Source organism: Vigna radiata, chromosome 7, assembly GCF_000741045.1.
Source record: "Vigna radiata var. radiata cultivar VC1973A chromosome 7, Vradiata_ver6, whole genome shotgun sequence".
In the NCBI taxonomy this organism is placed as follows: domain Eukaryota; kingdom Viridiplantae; phylum Streptophyta; class Magnoliopsida; order Fabales; family Fabaceae; genus Vigna; species Vigna radiata.
The window spans coordinates 55,483,355-55,497,579 of record NC_028357.1 but is presented as its reverse complement, the minus strand read 5'-3'; the positions used below and the strand labels follow the sequence as shown (position 1 = coordinate 55,497,579).

Here is a 14,225-nt window from a genome sequence, read left to right as displayed (position 1 = left end):
CTTCAAATTTTATAAGTAAATAAAATACTGTCTTTCTTGGGTAAAAGGTGGGAAAAAATTGCTTTTGATTTCAAACTTTTTGATTGGGTTCTTGACTTGAGATTTTATGCTAATTCATCATGACTTTATAGAGTTTAATCAGGAAAGAGTTCGATAGCAAGTTAACTTATTTTCTCTATCTTGGACGTAAACTTGTAAACTATGGAGTTTGATAACCTCGTTCACAAGTGTATGCCAATACATACATGCCAATTTAAGTCTGTGGGAACTCTGACAAGTTTACTATACACATATTTTGCTCCTTTTCCATTAATTTCAATTAACAAATCCACTTGCAATGTTGGAGTTGCTACTCATATTTGATCTGGTCATTTCAGATTCATCGAGAAGTATGGAACTCATGTTATAGTTGGGGTGAAAATAGGAGGAACTGATATAATCTATGCAAAGCAGCAGTACTCATCTACTGTCCAACCTGCCGTTGTACAGAAAAAGTTGAAGGACATGGCAGATGAATTCTTCGTTGGTGGGAGGGTTAATGAAAAGGCAAAGGTTTGAAATTTTTCTAGTTCAATTTTATTTTTATTGTAAATTCTATAAGGTTACACCATTTTACAATTAGGGTATGTTCTTTTTTGTATGATACCTGATGAGCGAGTTGAAAGATGGAATTAGTGGTATACTACAGTTGTGAAGGGAAACTTTTGAATCAATTTCTTTTTTATCAAGTGGAAGTAAGAAAGAATATATGAAATGTAAGTCCAGCAAGATTTGTACTAGCATTCACTGTCTGGGATGGAGATGAAAAAATGAAGATTGTAAGATTTGTGTTTCGTGGATGTGGAATTTAGAGGTGGAGATTTGAGTTTGACCATATATTTAGTTAGTGTGGGATTTCCAACATAACCACTTGTGGATGGTAGTCTAATAAAACTCGATAGCAGATGATAGGTTCCTAGACCGTTAGTTAGTTATATTCAGTTTCTCTTATTTCTCTTCTCATACACTAACCATCCTTTCTTATTCTTATCCCTATCAGCATATGATATGATAGACTCAACAAACTTTGATAGGATAGACCTTGATACCATCCTTAGAAAGTAAACTTTAAGTCTAAATCAGTTTGGAAGGTAGGTTTGTACTCAATTATATCCAATAGTTTGACAACATTTCTAATTGACATCTTACATGCTCTTGATGTTGAGATTTTAAGATTAATAAGAAATGTCCTTGAGGACTTGTATACATTGGCTTATTACACCCTTCTCCTTAATCCTATACTTATAGGATTATAAGAGTGGGATACACCTCACACAACTCATACACACTCACACAACTCATAATTCTAACACTCTCCCTCAAGTTAGAGCATACAAATTGTATGAACCAAGTTTGGAATAGATAAACTCGATTTTGAAACATATGATTTTTCTTCAAGAGTGTGAGGCAATGTGTTATCACATGTCAACGAACAACTAATAGCAGCTTGTGAAACTTCAACTTCAAAAGTGGATGATGAAGAGCAGCGGTGGACAACAATGATGGAGAGTGGTGGACAATGACAATCTAGAAGGACGAAATCTCTCATCAAAAAAAGGATGGGGCCTGCAGTGGCTAAATGCTACAAAACTGCAGGGACAACCATCTCTGAGACTGATGGGTGATGGGGCCTGTAGTGGCTGAAAGCTACAAAGCTACAAGGACAACCATACTTGTGTGGCTTAAACTGCCATACTTGACTTGCAGTGTCTTGGAAACATACTCCCCCTCACTGTGAACGGTGGAAACAGTGAAATTGTTGACTGAAGTTGGAAGCATCACAGTTGCTTTAGGTAAACACAGATAAATGAAGTCGACACAACAATAGGCAACAAACAACAACAAACTGCAAAAATGGATGAAGGTCTGCAGTGGCGAACAACAATAAATTGCAGAGACTGGATTTCCATCACTAACCTATGGAGAGCCTTCAATGGCTAACAACAAATCTGCAAGAAATAACTGTTCTGCAGAGGCTAACAACAACAGACCTGCAAGGACTTACTACCTTGCAGCGGCTTAAACTTTTTCTTCTCACGACTGAACAACATGAACGTGAAGGTGGAAGAATTGGTGAGAACCTATCTGTACGAGGGTTTGGACAAATTTGAAACCCATAACTTCAAAAGATTCATATCAGCGGACGATCTCAAAGAACAACTCCACATGAGTTGTTACAGCACGACATTTGCAGTGCAAAGAGAGGTTGGAGGTCCAAAGTTCTTTGTCGGACAACTCCCAAATGGTGATACTTAGCACTGTATCACAAGAAATACGGGCCAAACTTAGCCCAAGAAGAAAGTGACCAACGATCCAAGAAACTGACGCATTTGCGTCTAGAGTGGTCATTTTTGGTCTTCCAAATTTTGAACAGATTGATGATGAAGGTATTCCAAGTGGTCTTTGAGAACATACGGGAAGCTGAGGAAAAATGGAAGGTCAAGGCTCCTATAGATGTGGAATCGGAGGCCTTCACAATTTTCCAGCAAATTAATTTCCAGGTTGAATTGGATGGCACCTTTCAGATTGGAGAAGAAAATAGCATAGGCAGAAGAGGTAAAACTGGTTGCAGTGACTGACTACAGTGGCGGCAAAAGCAGTAGGCTAGAGCAAGGCGTGATGGGCTGAGAAAAAAAAGAAAGCAACAACACGTGATGGGCTGGAAGTGGAGAATGCTCTCATGTATCCAGCATTGGTGTGCACAAAATGAAGAAGCAGCAGCAGCCTTGGATGCACACAACGTGGGCTGATTCACGTCCAGCGTTGGGGAGAATTGGCAACGTCCAACAAGGCAAGGCTGGCAGAAGCGCATCCCATTTCCACATGGAACACTACGGCCCAAAGAGAAAGCACGTTGCTGGCTGCATTCAATGAGCAAGGCGTGATGGGCTGAGAAAAAAAAAGAAAGCAACAACACGTGATGGGCTGGAAGTGGAGAATGCTCTCATGTATCCAGCATTGGTGTGCACAAAATGAAGAAGCAGCAGCAGCCTTGGATGCACACAACGTGGGCTGATTCACGTCCAGCGTTGGGGAGAATTGGCAACGTCCAACAAGGCAAGGCTGGCAGAAGCGCATCCCATTTCCACAGGGAACACTACGGCCCAAAGAGAAAGCACGTTGTTGGCTGCATTCAATGAGAAAAGTGGGCTGGTTCATTCCAGCAGCTTGGGAGGTGCAGCACCACAGTTCGGAATCCAGCAACGACAGCACGTGAAGGAAGAATAAAAAGCAAGGAGCTCACATGGGCTGTCATCGCATCCTGCCTTGATCTGTGAGCTTTGGGTTATGATGGTGACAGCAACGGAACAAAACAGAGAAATCAGAGGTGTGCAGCTTGTGGTTACTGTGATGATAGGCAGAGTGGATGAAGTGAATCGTTGGGAAGCAAATCTAACTCAGATGGCCTTCTTCATTGGAAGGAAGCTAGAGGGGAAATGGTGGAAATATTTCATCAGCTTAATAAGAGGAGAGCAAGATGTCCTGGCAACAGGGACAATCCAAATCACGTTGCTGGCTGCATTCAATGAGAAAAGTGGGCTGGTTCATTCCAGCAGCTTGGGAGGTGCAGCACCACGGTTCGGAATCCAGCAACGGCAGCACATGAAGGAAGAATAAAAAGCAAGGAGCTCACATGGGCTGTCATCGCATCCAACCTTGATCTGTGAGCTTTGGGTGATGATGGTGACAGCAACTGAACAAAACAAAGAAATCAGAGGTGTGCAGCTTGTGGTTACAATGATGATAGGCAGAGTGGATGAAGTGAATCGTTGGGAAGCAAATCTAACTCAGTGGCCTTCTCCATTGGAAGGAAGCTAGAGGGGAAATGGTGGAAATATTTCATCAGCTTAACAAGAGGAGAGCAAGATGTTCTGGCAACAGGGACAATTCAAATCTGGTGCATTGAAAAGCTGTGATGGTGGTTGTCGACTAGGTCGAGATGACGAACAACAAAGAGGACGTGGTGAGGTCCAAAAGAGGGAGGCCCAAGAGGCCAAAAGAGCTCAGGAGAGTGAGGCGATCAGAACGCCAGTGGCGCGGTGAACTTCCGGCCAGGGAAGGGTGGCGTGTGAAGAGTACGCACCCGAGACCAGGTGAAGACAGGCGGCGCGTGGAGGCGCGTTGGGCGGAGTCTGGTCGTGACTCCGACGGGGTTGGCCGTCGCTCAAGGAGGCGGTCCAAATCCGCTGGTTACCGGACGAAACTGGTACGGTGGCTGGCGGCGGACGGTGGTTGACGGCGACTAATTTGGTGCTCGTGGCGGCGCGTTAGGAGGAGTCTGGTCTCGTCTCCGGCGTGGTTGGCCGTCGCTTGAAGAGACGGTCCAGATCCGCTGGTCACTGGTCCAATCTGTGACGATGGCCGGCAGCGAACGACGGTTGCCGACGACAGACGGTGGTCGGCGATGGTTGATAGCAGAGATTGATGGGGTCGCGGCTAGCTAAGAAAGACATGAACTTGGCTGGGCAACTGCATGACTGTCCAGAAAAGCTTGAAATACTAAACTTTTAGGGGGCCGTCGGCGGCCAGCCGGCGGCGAACAGGAAAGACAGTCGGTAGGATCAGAGAAATGGCTCTGATACCATGTTGAGATTTTAAGATTAATAAGAAATGTCCTTGAGGACTTGTATACAATGGCTTATTACACCCTTCTCCTTAATCCTATACTTATAGGATTATAAGAGTGGGATACACCTCACACACCACTCAACTCACACACACAACTCATACACACTCACACATAACTCATAATTCTAACAAAAACAAAATCACGTCAATATGGATAATGAATGTAGAGGCGTGAATGTAGAGGCATGCTGTGACTCAGTAGAAAAAGTAAAAGTGACTAGTTGTTGAAAATGTCACCACCAATAATATCGTGCTAGAAATTATTTTTTTCTAGTGTGGTGGACTATGAAAATGCTCCTCATGCGGCTGCTGTAGCAACTGCAGCCACTCCTGCTCTAGCTGCTCTTGTCCGGGGAGTAGCTGCTCCTGCTCCTGCCATTGCTGCAGCAACTCCTGCCCTGATAGTGGTGGCTGCTGCTGCTGTCCTAATAATGGTTGCTGCTGCTGCTCTTGCCACGGTAGTGGCTGCTGCTGTAGCTCCTGCCACGGTAGTGGCTGTTGCAGCAACTCCTGCTCTTGCCACGGTAGTGGCTGTTCCAGCAACTCCTGCTCTTGCCACGGTAGTGGCTGCTCCAGCAACTCCTGCCCTTGCCACGGTAGTGGCTGCTCCAGCAACTCCTGCCCCTGCCACGGTATTGGCTGCTCCAGCAACTCTTCTAGTAGTGACTGCTGCAGCAACTCTTCTAACAGTGGCTGCTCCTGCAACTCCTGTCCTAACAGTGGGTGCTGCAGTGGCTCCTGTCCTCCTAGTTGCTGCTCTTGCTCTTGTAGTAACTTTTGTTTTTTTCGTTTAACCTGTTAATTAAATTTTCAATTTGTTAATAATAACTCAGTTATTAAAAACAATTAAATACACATAAACCTAACCTGTAAATGGTTTTTGACTTGGCCAACATTCATGTTGGGTATTCTCAAAATTTCGTGTATTTTTTTGGGTGTGGCCTCTAAAAGAAAACAAAAACAATAATTAACAAAATAAGATCACTCAAAAAATGGACAATAATTAACAAAATAAGATCACTCAAAAAAATGGGTCGATATTAATGAAACATACTTGTCAATCCTCCTAATGTATTAACTGCTTCCATAAATTCATTATCGAGTTGTATTGTCCATGTTAGTCGCCTTGGAGGTTGGGCTTGTTGGGCTTGTTGGGCTTGTTGGGCTTGTTGGGCTTGCTGGGCTTGCTGGGCTTGTTGCGTTATTGATTCATAAGTGATAAAAATCACACTTTCTAGGAAATTCACATCAACAGGTTTCTTATGACATTGGAGTGCACCCAAGTCTATTGCGTCAAACCGATCCAGCCATTCATAATTGGCAGATATCACTGCATGTGATGTGGTAAAAGGTTAAAAGAATTTAAATAATTATGGTAAAAAAGATTAAAAAATTAATAAAGAACAAAATACTTACTTAGAACAGGAATATCCTTCTTTTTGTTTTTAACAGACTCCAATATTTGGAGGCCAGTGTTTCTTGTAAAAGGGATCCTATCCCAATCAGCCTCCAATATGATAAGATCTACTTCTGTCTTATCATTAAGATGCTCTAGAAATTGCATGTCATTATTCCACGTTGTAACTGCAAAATATTCAAATTAAATTAATAATAAAAAAACAATTATTTATAGTCATAAATAGAAAACTAACCCTCGTAACGAAGCCCTCGATGACTACCAATGCCAGATAAAAAGTCGGAGGAGTTCTTGATGTAATGCAGTGTAGTTTCATCGTGATCAACTACAAATAGGTTGATCACTCTTGACATGATAAGAAGCAAACCTAATAAAAAAGTGAAAAAAAAAACTCTTAAAACAGAAAATATTGACAACAAAACAAAGAGAAGGCACTGAAACAACAATTTAAGAGATTCAATGAGTCAAGAATAGTGAAAATCAAGTATTACCATAAAAGTATTACCATAAAATTCATAAAACAAAAATCATCCAGGCTTGCTTTCAGTACCCACTATTCTGACGTCACAAAACTAAACAGATAACATAAATTTAAGTCAGAGGGTACTGATCCAAACATGTTATCAGATTGCACTCCTGTACCCAAAGTTAGAGCTGTCAGTTTTGGTTAAAGCCCCGGGGCTAACCTTGGCCCAATTTATACTTAGCCCCGTTTTTATTGACCCACATCTTGGGGGCTTTTTTAAAGCCCCTGGCCTTGAAAAGCCCCGTTAGATGGGGTGTGAACGAAGGAGGGCCGAGTTAGCCCCTAGTCCCAATTTCTTCTGAACAAAGTTCACTAAGTATGGCCTCCCCCTCACTCTCGCCACCCCTCCCTCCACCTCCTCCCGCCGTCTCCCCTTGTCGTGCTGAACTTCGGAGGAAACCTCCGCTTACCGTGACAAGTGTTGACTGCACAAACCTCTAAGCCACCCACTGGCAAGAGGTCGCCGATGCTGTCATTGCACAGTGCCCCAACGCTTCCGCCACTGCCAAAACTGTCGTCCAGTGTCGCCACAAAATGGAAAAACTCTGCAAATACTACCGCACCGAAATCCAATGCCTCCGTTCCCTCCTTCTCCCTCGCCTCATCAACAACTCCACCACTACTTTACCTTCGTCCTGGGTTCACTTCAAATCCATGGATTCAATGGAAAAAGGTCCCAACAAACCCCACACCAACACCAACTCCAACACCCCCACCAACAACCTCAATTTCCCCGACGACAACGACGCATTTGGAGTGGTATCTGTTTTATTTAAAAGTAATGGAACCAAACACTGGAGTGACATTTGATGATGTTGTTGGGGTGGATGAAGCCAAGCAAGACTTTATGGAGGTGGTGGAGTTTCTGAAGAAGCCTGAGAGGTTCTTCTTGTTGGTCCTCCAAGAATTAGGAAGACCCTGTTGGCCGAGGCTATTGCTGGTGAAGCTGGTGTTCCATATTTTTCAATATCTAATTCTGAGTTTGTTGAGATGTTTGTTGGTGTTGGTGCTTCTCGAGTTCGTAATTTGTTCAAGAAGGCCAAAGAGAACGCCCCTTGCATTGTCTTTATTGATGAAATTGATGTTGTTGGAAGACAAAGAGGAACTGGAATTGGTGGAGGGATAATGTGATATGTACTAGATAGAGCGTTCCCTGCAGGTTTCTAATTCTTTTTTTACTTTGATGAACACTTATCATTTTTCCATTGACAGACCTTGTTGAGGAAACGTCTGGAACAGGAGTTGTTGGCCTTGTGTGCTTGTTTTGTTCTCCTTCTGCTTGGTTTTCAGGCAAAGGGTCTCTAGCATGATTTTCAGCATACTTTGGTTTGGATGATTGTGCCAAAACTGCAGCTTTGACTAACCGTGGGGAAAGTTTATGTCCAAAAGCTGCAATGGTATGTTTCCTTTCCTTCTGAGTGGAACAACAGTTACTCTAGGCGATTCGTAAATGGCACCATGTTTTTTGCGTTAAAAGTTTCAACCCATGTGATTCTCTTCCTAATAAACACAATCACTTTTATTGATCAGGGTCATTTGTGTGTTTAATAGTTTCTTGATTTTTGAGGTATAATTGGTGCTTGAAAAGAAGTGTTCTCGGTATTATAATGCTTATATTTTCCTTTTCTTCCTTTTTTCTGCAGCCTCAATGATAGAGTAAATTTTTTAACATTGTCAGAGTTGAAAGTCACCAACAATGATACTTCTTCAGGTTCTATTATATAATTTATGCAATTTTATATCAATTTCTAAGTTTTTGTATATCTAAATTTATGCAATTTTATATCTAAATTTTATAGACTATACAACAGTAACAATGCAACTGTAACTCACAAAACTAGATACAAGTTTATAGACTATACAGAGAGGACTGCATACTCAATCCTTAAAAAATGTAGAAATGATGGACTTCAAAGAACGTAGTTTTCTAATAATTTCTTTATCGGGCTTGGGATATCTATTATCATGTATTCAGAAAGATAGATAAGCAACTTCAAAGTCTTACAACTTTAGAATTGGAGGTACGAGTAATACTTGTTCACTCACTCTTTAATTTGTTTTGTCATTGTTATGGACCTTCAATATTATGCATTTTCTTTGTAGTCTCGATAAAAACACATTGGAGTATGCTGACTCAAAAATGAACAAGTGATGTGTTCGAGATCTTTGCCATTTTCAATGAACTTCAACAAGGAATGCTTAAAAGTACAATAGCTGATTGTCATAGAACAAATATGGAATGCAAATGACAAAAGATGCATATATGATAATTGATGACTTGGGAGCATGGATTTCAAACCTGTAAAATCATACGAGTGGATGAGTTCACACCTATCCACTGGCATGCAAAATTGTTTTGGTGTAAACTTGGGTAAATTTGCACAGGCAATAGCACAAAATCATGATTCTAATATTGATTCTCCATTAATGTTTGGCAGGCAAAATTCTTTTAATATTTTTTTTATATAAAATAAACTCTTACAAAATGTCAAGTTTGTGAGACTAGACGACTTTACACAATTCTTGAATTTGACAATATTGCTAAGGTGTACAAGTGGAAATTTGCATATAAATACCAACATGATACCATTCTTTTAGCTCGTTTGCAATTCCGGTAAAAATAGTAAATAACATTATAGTGGCACTCTTAAAAAGTCAACAGCATACAACTTGGAAGAGCAAACATTAATGGAGAATCAACTATTTTTGGTGGCATAACAATCTAGCTAGATTGCAGTGATCTAAGCTTAGTTTTAGGCTACAAAATCCTCTAAAACGTCAGGTTAACATTCACCAAGAGTCCAAGACAGCAGCAAACCAAATATTCGTAAATCCATAAGTCAATTCTTTCAGCCCTTAAAATTAAAGTTCCATTTCGACAGAAAATATAGGTATACTAAAGACAAGCACAAGAAATACCTTGGATGATTCTGGTTTCTTTCTTTGTCCAGCCAAAATTTTCACCTTCAAACTCACGTTCTTGGCTCAGTAACTCAAACCCTAATTCAATTACAGCGCAAAAACACTGAAAACAATAACACTGGAAACACTGAAAACAGATGAATGCAGCGAAGTGAAACGTGCTTGGAGAACTGAAACGTGCTTAGAACCTTGGAAAAGAAGCAAATACTCGGAGCTTGGAGAACTGAAACGTGCTTAGAAGCTTGGAGAAGAAGCAAAGCCAAGGGTGCGCGGGAAAAAGAGCTGAACTATTCTTTTTTCCGCCTTATATGTGTGTGTAATTTTTATTATAAAATTTTATTTTTATTAAAAAATTGTAATTTTTTTTTTCTTTTTCTCTTTCTATATATAACAATCATGAAATTATAATATTAATATATTAAAATACAAGACATTGTAATGTAACATTGACATAAGATACTATCACATATCACAATAATAACTTGACACGTAAAAAAAAATGAAAAATATTAAAAAATTAAATATACTATGAATTAACATTAGATATGTATGGACTATAGTCTAAGAGAAATAACATAATTAAATTATTTTTAAAAACTAGAAGACTTACATCATGTAAAAATTACAATCTTTTTAAAATTTTCAAACAAATTAAATGACCAAAAAATATAATAAAACCTAAAAAAGTTACCCAAAAAAAAAAAAGTAGGAAGAAGCTCTTGATGGATTCAGCATATATGAACGAACTGAAACCCAAGTTGAAGCTAGCCCATTTGGCAAAAGGAGTCCTAGCCCATTTGAAGGGAATGTCTGTGATGCAGAACCTAATGTAGAAAAGTAATGTGAAGTATGAAGAAGGTTCGTAGAAGGTGGCAGAGTTACAAGACAACAAAATGGGACCAGTAGGGTGTGTTGAATATAGGGTAGCGATATGTTGACAACGGTTTTTTGCCAACGTTTTGACAACGCCATGTGGCAGTGTTGGATTGGACCAGTTTTTAAGAAATTTTTAATTTGATATCTGATTTGATTTAGTGAAGTTTTTGTGTTTCCGGAAATACCCTTGGTCTTTTTCAGAGAACTTTTGAACGTGGAAGTGTTTGGTTTGTCTCCATTTTAGGTTTCTTTTAGGGTTGAAGCGGTCTCTCTTCTCGACAGTCGGCTTTCGTTGTCAGAGTGTTTCGATCTCGGCGTCCTTCGTTGTCAGATTGTTGCGATCTCGGCGTCGATCGTTGTCGGAGTGTGTCGATTTCGGCGTCCTTCGTTGTCGGAGTACTTCGATCTCGCTTTCCTTCGTTTTCGCAGTCTTCATTATTCATTGTGTTATGGTTGGTAGCATTGTCTTTTTTTCCATTTTAGGTTCTGTAATATTTTATTTTTGTAGCGGTATGTCATTTCTTTCGAGCTTTTCGTTGTTGGTTTTGTTTCGAAGTTGTATTAACTGCATTTATTTTGTGAAGGCGTTGAAGTGGTGTGGTGATTAATCTGTGTTGAGTGCGACATTTAATCTTCGGCTTTGGTATTCCGAGAAAGTTTTTATCTCATTTTTTGGTATGACTTCATCAAATGACATTGAGTGTTCCAACAACAAGGTTTGAACATTAACGTTGATGCGTATTGGTATTTGGTTTCCTTCCTTTTTTCTTAATGAACATTAACATTGAGTGTTCGACTTTCTTCCTTTTTTCAGTTATATGTTCGTCATTCGATGAAAACAAAGTATGTTGCCGATTTGAATGCATTATTGATTGAGGAGCACAGGTGTATTATTTCGAATACTCCCTTTAAATGGTTTTTGGACTTACAGGATAACCTTAGGATTGGCAGGAACATTTTGAACGATTTACTTACTAAATGGGTTGATGAAAGAGGATCTTTTTTATTTGGTGAAAAGTTTGTTGAATTCAAGGAAGTGGATGTAACATTAAGCTTAGGGTTGTCTTTGGTTGGTGAGAAGATTAATCTGAATGAAAAGAACCTTTTAGAAAGTCATTGTCGGAACTACTTTGATAAAGAAAAGGGAAAATGAAAATATAAATTGGATATGATATATGATTTTGTTTTGAAGAACCACAAAAAGTTGCCTGTCATAGATGTTTGCAGACTTTACATTTTTATTGGAATACATGAGGTATTGCTACCTAGTCATAGCAGAACAATATTTCCAATATTGTTTGAAATTGTTGATGGAATTGATGATTTGGGAAGTTTCTGTTGGGCACCTTTAGTTTACCATTATCTTCTTAGTAGTTTTTGCAAATAGAACTTATCATGGAAAAGAGGGAAAGGTGCAACTAATTTCTATGTTGATGGTTGCGTATACGTGTTTCAGGTAATTTTTTAGGCATGTATTCTTCTTAGGCCCTGAATTGATGTGAGTATTTATGACTTTTTTGATGTATTTCAGGTGTGGTTTTGTGATCGTTTCATACCATCTAATGCTTGTGTTGATAAATATCCAAGAATTTTGCATTGGATGTCTGTAAGTGTGGGTGACAAGTTTATCAAAGTTGCGATGGAAACGGGTGTGGTATGTACTTAATTGTTTTATTGTATTTGATTGAGTATTTGGTTTTAATCAAANGTCATTGTGATTAATTTGTAGATGCTTGATGAGTACGGTGCATCAAGAAAAGAAATGGGTGAGTCATCTGTTAAAGCATCAGTACATCGAATTGTTGAAGATGTGAAGAAAGGAACAAAGTCAAATAATGAAGAAAAAGTAGTTGACTTAGCTGTTCTAGACCAACATTTAGAGGAACAAGATGCTGTTATTGAAGAACTTGAAGAAGAGTTATCTGTATTGAAGGCTGAGCTAGTTGAAGATAACAATAAACATGAATGTAGTTATAAGACACCTTGTAAAGAAAATGATTTCCACAATGATATTGGACATGAGGGAGGAATTTCCAGCCGTGTAAGTGTTATGAAGACAGGACAAGGACAACATAGAAAGCGATACAAAAGCAAAACTTGTAGAACTCCCTACACTGGATATAGTCCCAAATTTTTAAATAATTAAATTTGTTTTTTATTACTAGTTTAGTATTTGGTAGTTGTTTAAGTATGGACAGGTTTGTTTTGATTAATTAATTTGATTATGAGTAAAAGATGGGGTTAATGGAAGTTTTTGTTCAATGTTCATTACGTGTTATAATTGGTTTTGCTATTTAATGTTGTTACATTATATAAGTTTTTACCATTAGCATTATTAATCTGGCAATGGCATAGCTTAGGGAGTCATTTAATCGATATTCTCATGCTGTAATAGATTACAATGACATGTGTACCAAAAGTCCATCGCTGCTCCCTACCCCTGCTAAAGGGGGCTCCCCAGTGTCCTGTTGGTCAGGACTTGGATATTTTACATGTCTCTGTTGAGTGTTTGCCTGTGTAAACGATTACAGTCCTGTTGTAAGCGATTACATTACAATTTGTACCAAAAGTCCATCGCTGCTCTCTGCCCCTGCTAGAGGGGGCTTCCCAGTGTCCTCTTGGTCAGGACTTGGATATTTTCCAAGTCTTTGTTCATTGTTTGCCTGTGTAAACGATTACAGTCCTGCTCTAAGCGATTACAATGGCATGTGTACCAAAAGTCCAACGCTGCTCTTTGCCCCTGCTAGAGGGGGCTCCCTAGTGTCCTATTGGTCAGGACTTGGTTATTTTCCAGGTCTGTGTTCAGTGTTTGCCTGTGTAAACGATTACAGTCCTAGTGTAAGCGATTACAATGGCATGTGTACCAAAAGTCCATCGCCGCTCCCTGCCCCTGCTAGAGGGGGCTCCCCAGTGTCCTGTTGGTCAGGACTTGGTTATTTTCCAGGTCTCTGTTCAGTGTTTGCCTGTGTAAACGATTACAGTCCTACTGTAAGCGATTACAATGGCATGTGTTCCAAAAGTCCATCGCTGCTCCCTGCCCCTGCTAGAGGGGGCTCCCAGTGTCCTGATGGTCAGGACTTGGTTATTTTCCAGGTCTATGTTCAGTGTTTGCCTGTGTAAACGATTACAGTCCTGTTGTAAGCGATTACAATGGCATGTGTACCAAAAGTCCAACGATGCTCCCTGCCCCTGCTAGAGGGGGCTCCCCAGTGTCCTGTTGGTCAGGACTTGGTTATTTTCCAGGTCTATGTTCATTGTTTGCCTGTGTAAACGATTACAGTCCTGCTGTAAGCGATTACATTACAATTTGTACCAAAAGTCCACCGCTGCTCCCTGCCCTTGCTAGACGGGGCTCCCAAGTGTCCTGTTGGTCAGGACTTGGTTATTTTCCATGTCTCTTTTGAGTGTTTGCTTGTATAAACGATTACAGTACTGGTGTAAGCGATTACATTACAATTTGTACCAAAAGTCCATCGCTGCTCTCTGCCCCTGCTAGAGGGGGCTCCCAAGTGTCCTGTTGGTCAGGACTTGGTTATTTTCCAAGTCTCTGTTCAGTGTTTGCCTGTGTAAACGATTACAGTCCTGCTGTAAGCGATTATAATGGCATGTGTACCAAAAATCCAACGCTGCTCCCTGCCCCTGCTAGAGGGGGCTCCCCAGTGTCATGTTGGTCAGGACTTGGTTATTTTCCAGGTCTATGTTCATTACGTGTTTTCCTTACTGCATTTTATTTGAAATTTTTTAATGTACTACCTTGTCTTTTGTATTTGTTAAGATAGAGTTTTAAATAGTATATGTTTGAACTTCAATATGCAA

The 14,225-nt window shown here is 40.0% G+C and overlaps 2 protein-coding genes across 4 annotated transcripts in view; one reads left to right on the top strand and one right to left on the bottom strand.

Moving 5' to 3' along the window:
• LOC106768183 overlaps positions 1–12,570 on the top strand; it is a 15,029-nt gene extending 2,459 nt beyond the window's left edge. For 2 of the 3 annotated variants that reach the window (XR_002668974.1, XR_002668975.1), the window contains exons 4-5: positions 378–8,008; positions 8,255–9,022. Coding sequence is in view for 1 of the 3 variants with exons in the window: in XM_022784402.1 (XP_022640123.1) it covers positions 8,308–8,322; positions 11,941–12,063; positions 12,139–12,555 (555 nt within the window). In the remaining 2 variants the exon portion in view is untranslated. Of the gene's footprint in view, positions 1–377; positions 8,009–8,254; positions 9,023–11,940; positions 12,064–12,138 lie in introns of those variants that run through there. The other variant, XM_022784402.1, reaches the window with a different exon arrangement.
• On the bottom strand, positions 4,906–5,646 carry LOC111242105 (zinc finger protein 853-like). Its single transcript, XM_022784401.1, has 2 exons — positions 5,536–5,646; positions 4,906–5,463 (listed from the first exon to the last, which is right to left on the bottom strand). Exons 1-2 carry the CDS (start codon positions 5,566–5,568, stop codon positions 4,939–4,941), a joined length of 558 nt encoding a protein of 185 aa, XP_022640122.1. The 5' UTR covers positions 5,569–5,646; the 3' UTR covers positions 4,906–4,938.
• Positions 12,571–14,225: the final 1,655 nt, after the last annotated feature.

Bases quoted from the DNA above. Each gene is read 5' to 3' on its own strand.
- LOC111242105 (XM_022784401.1), bottom strand. From the start codon at position 5,568: ATGAATGTTGGCCAAGTCAAAAACCATTTACAG. The intron at 5,464-5,535 runs GTTAGGTTTATG...TTTAATTAACAG, and splicing joins AAGTCAAAAACCATTTACAG to GTTAAACGAAAAAAACAAAA.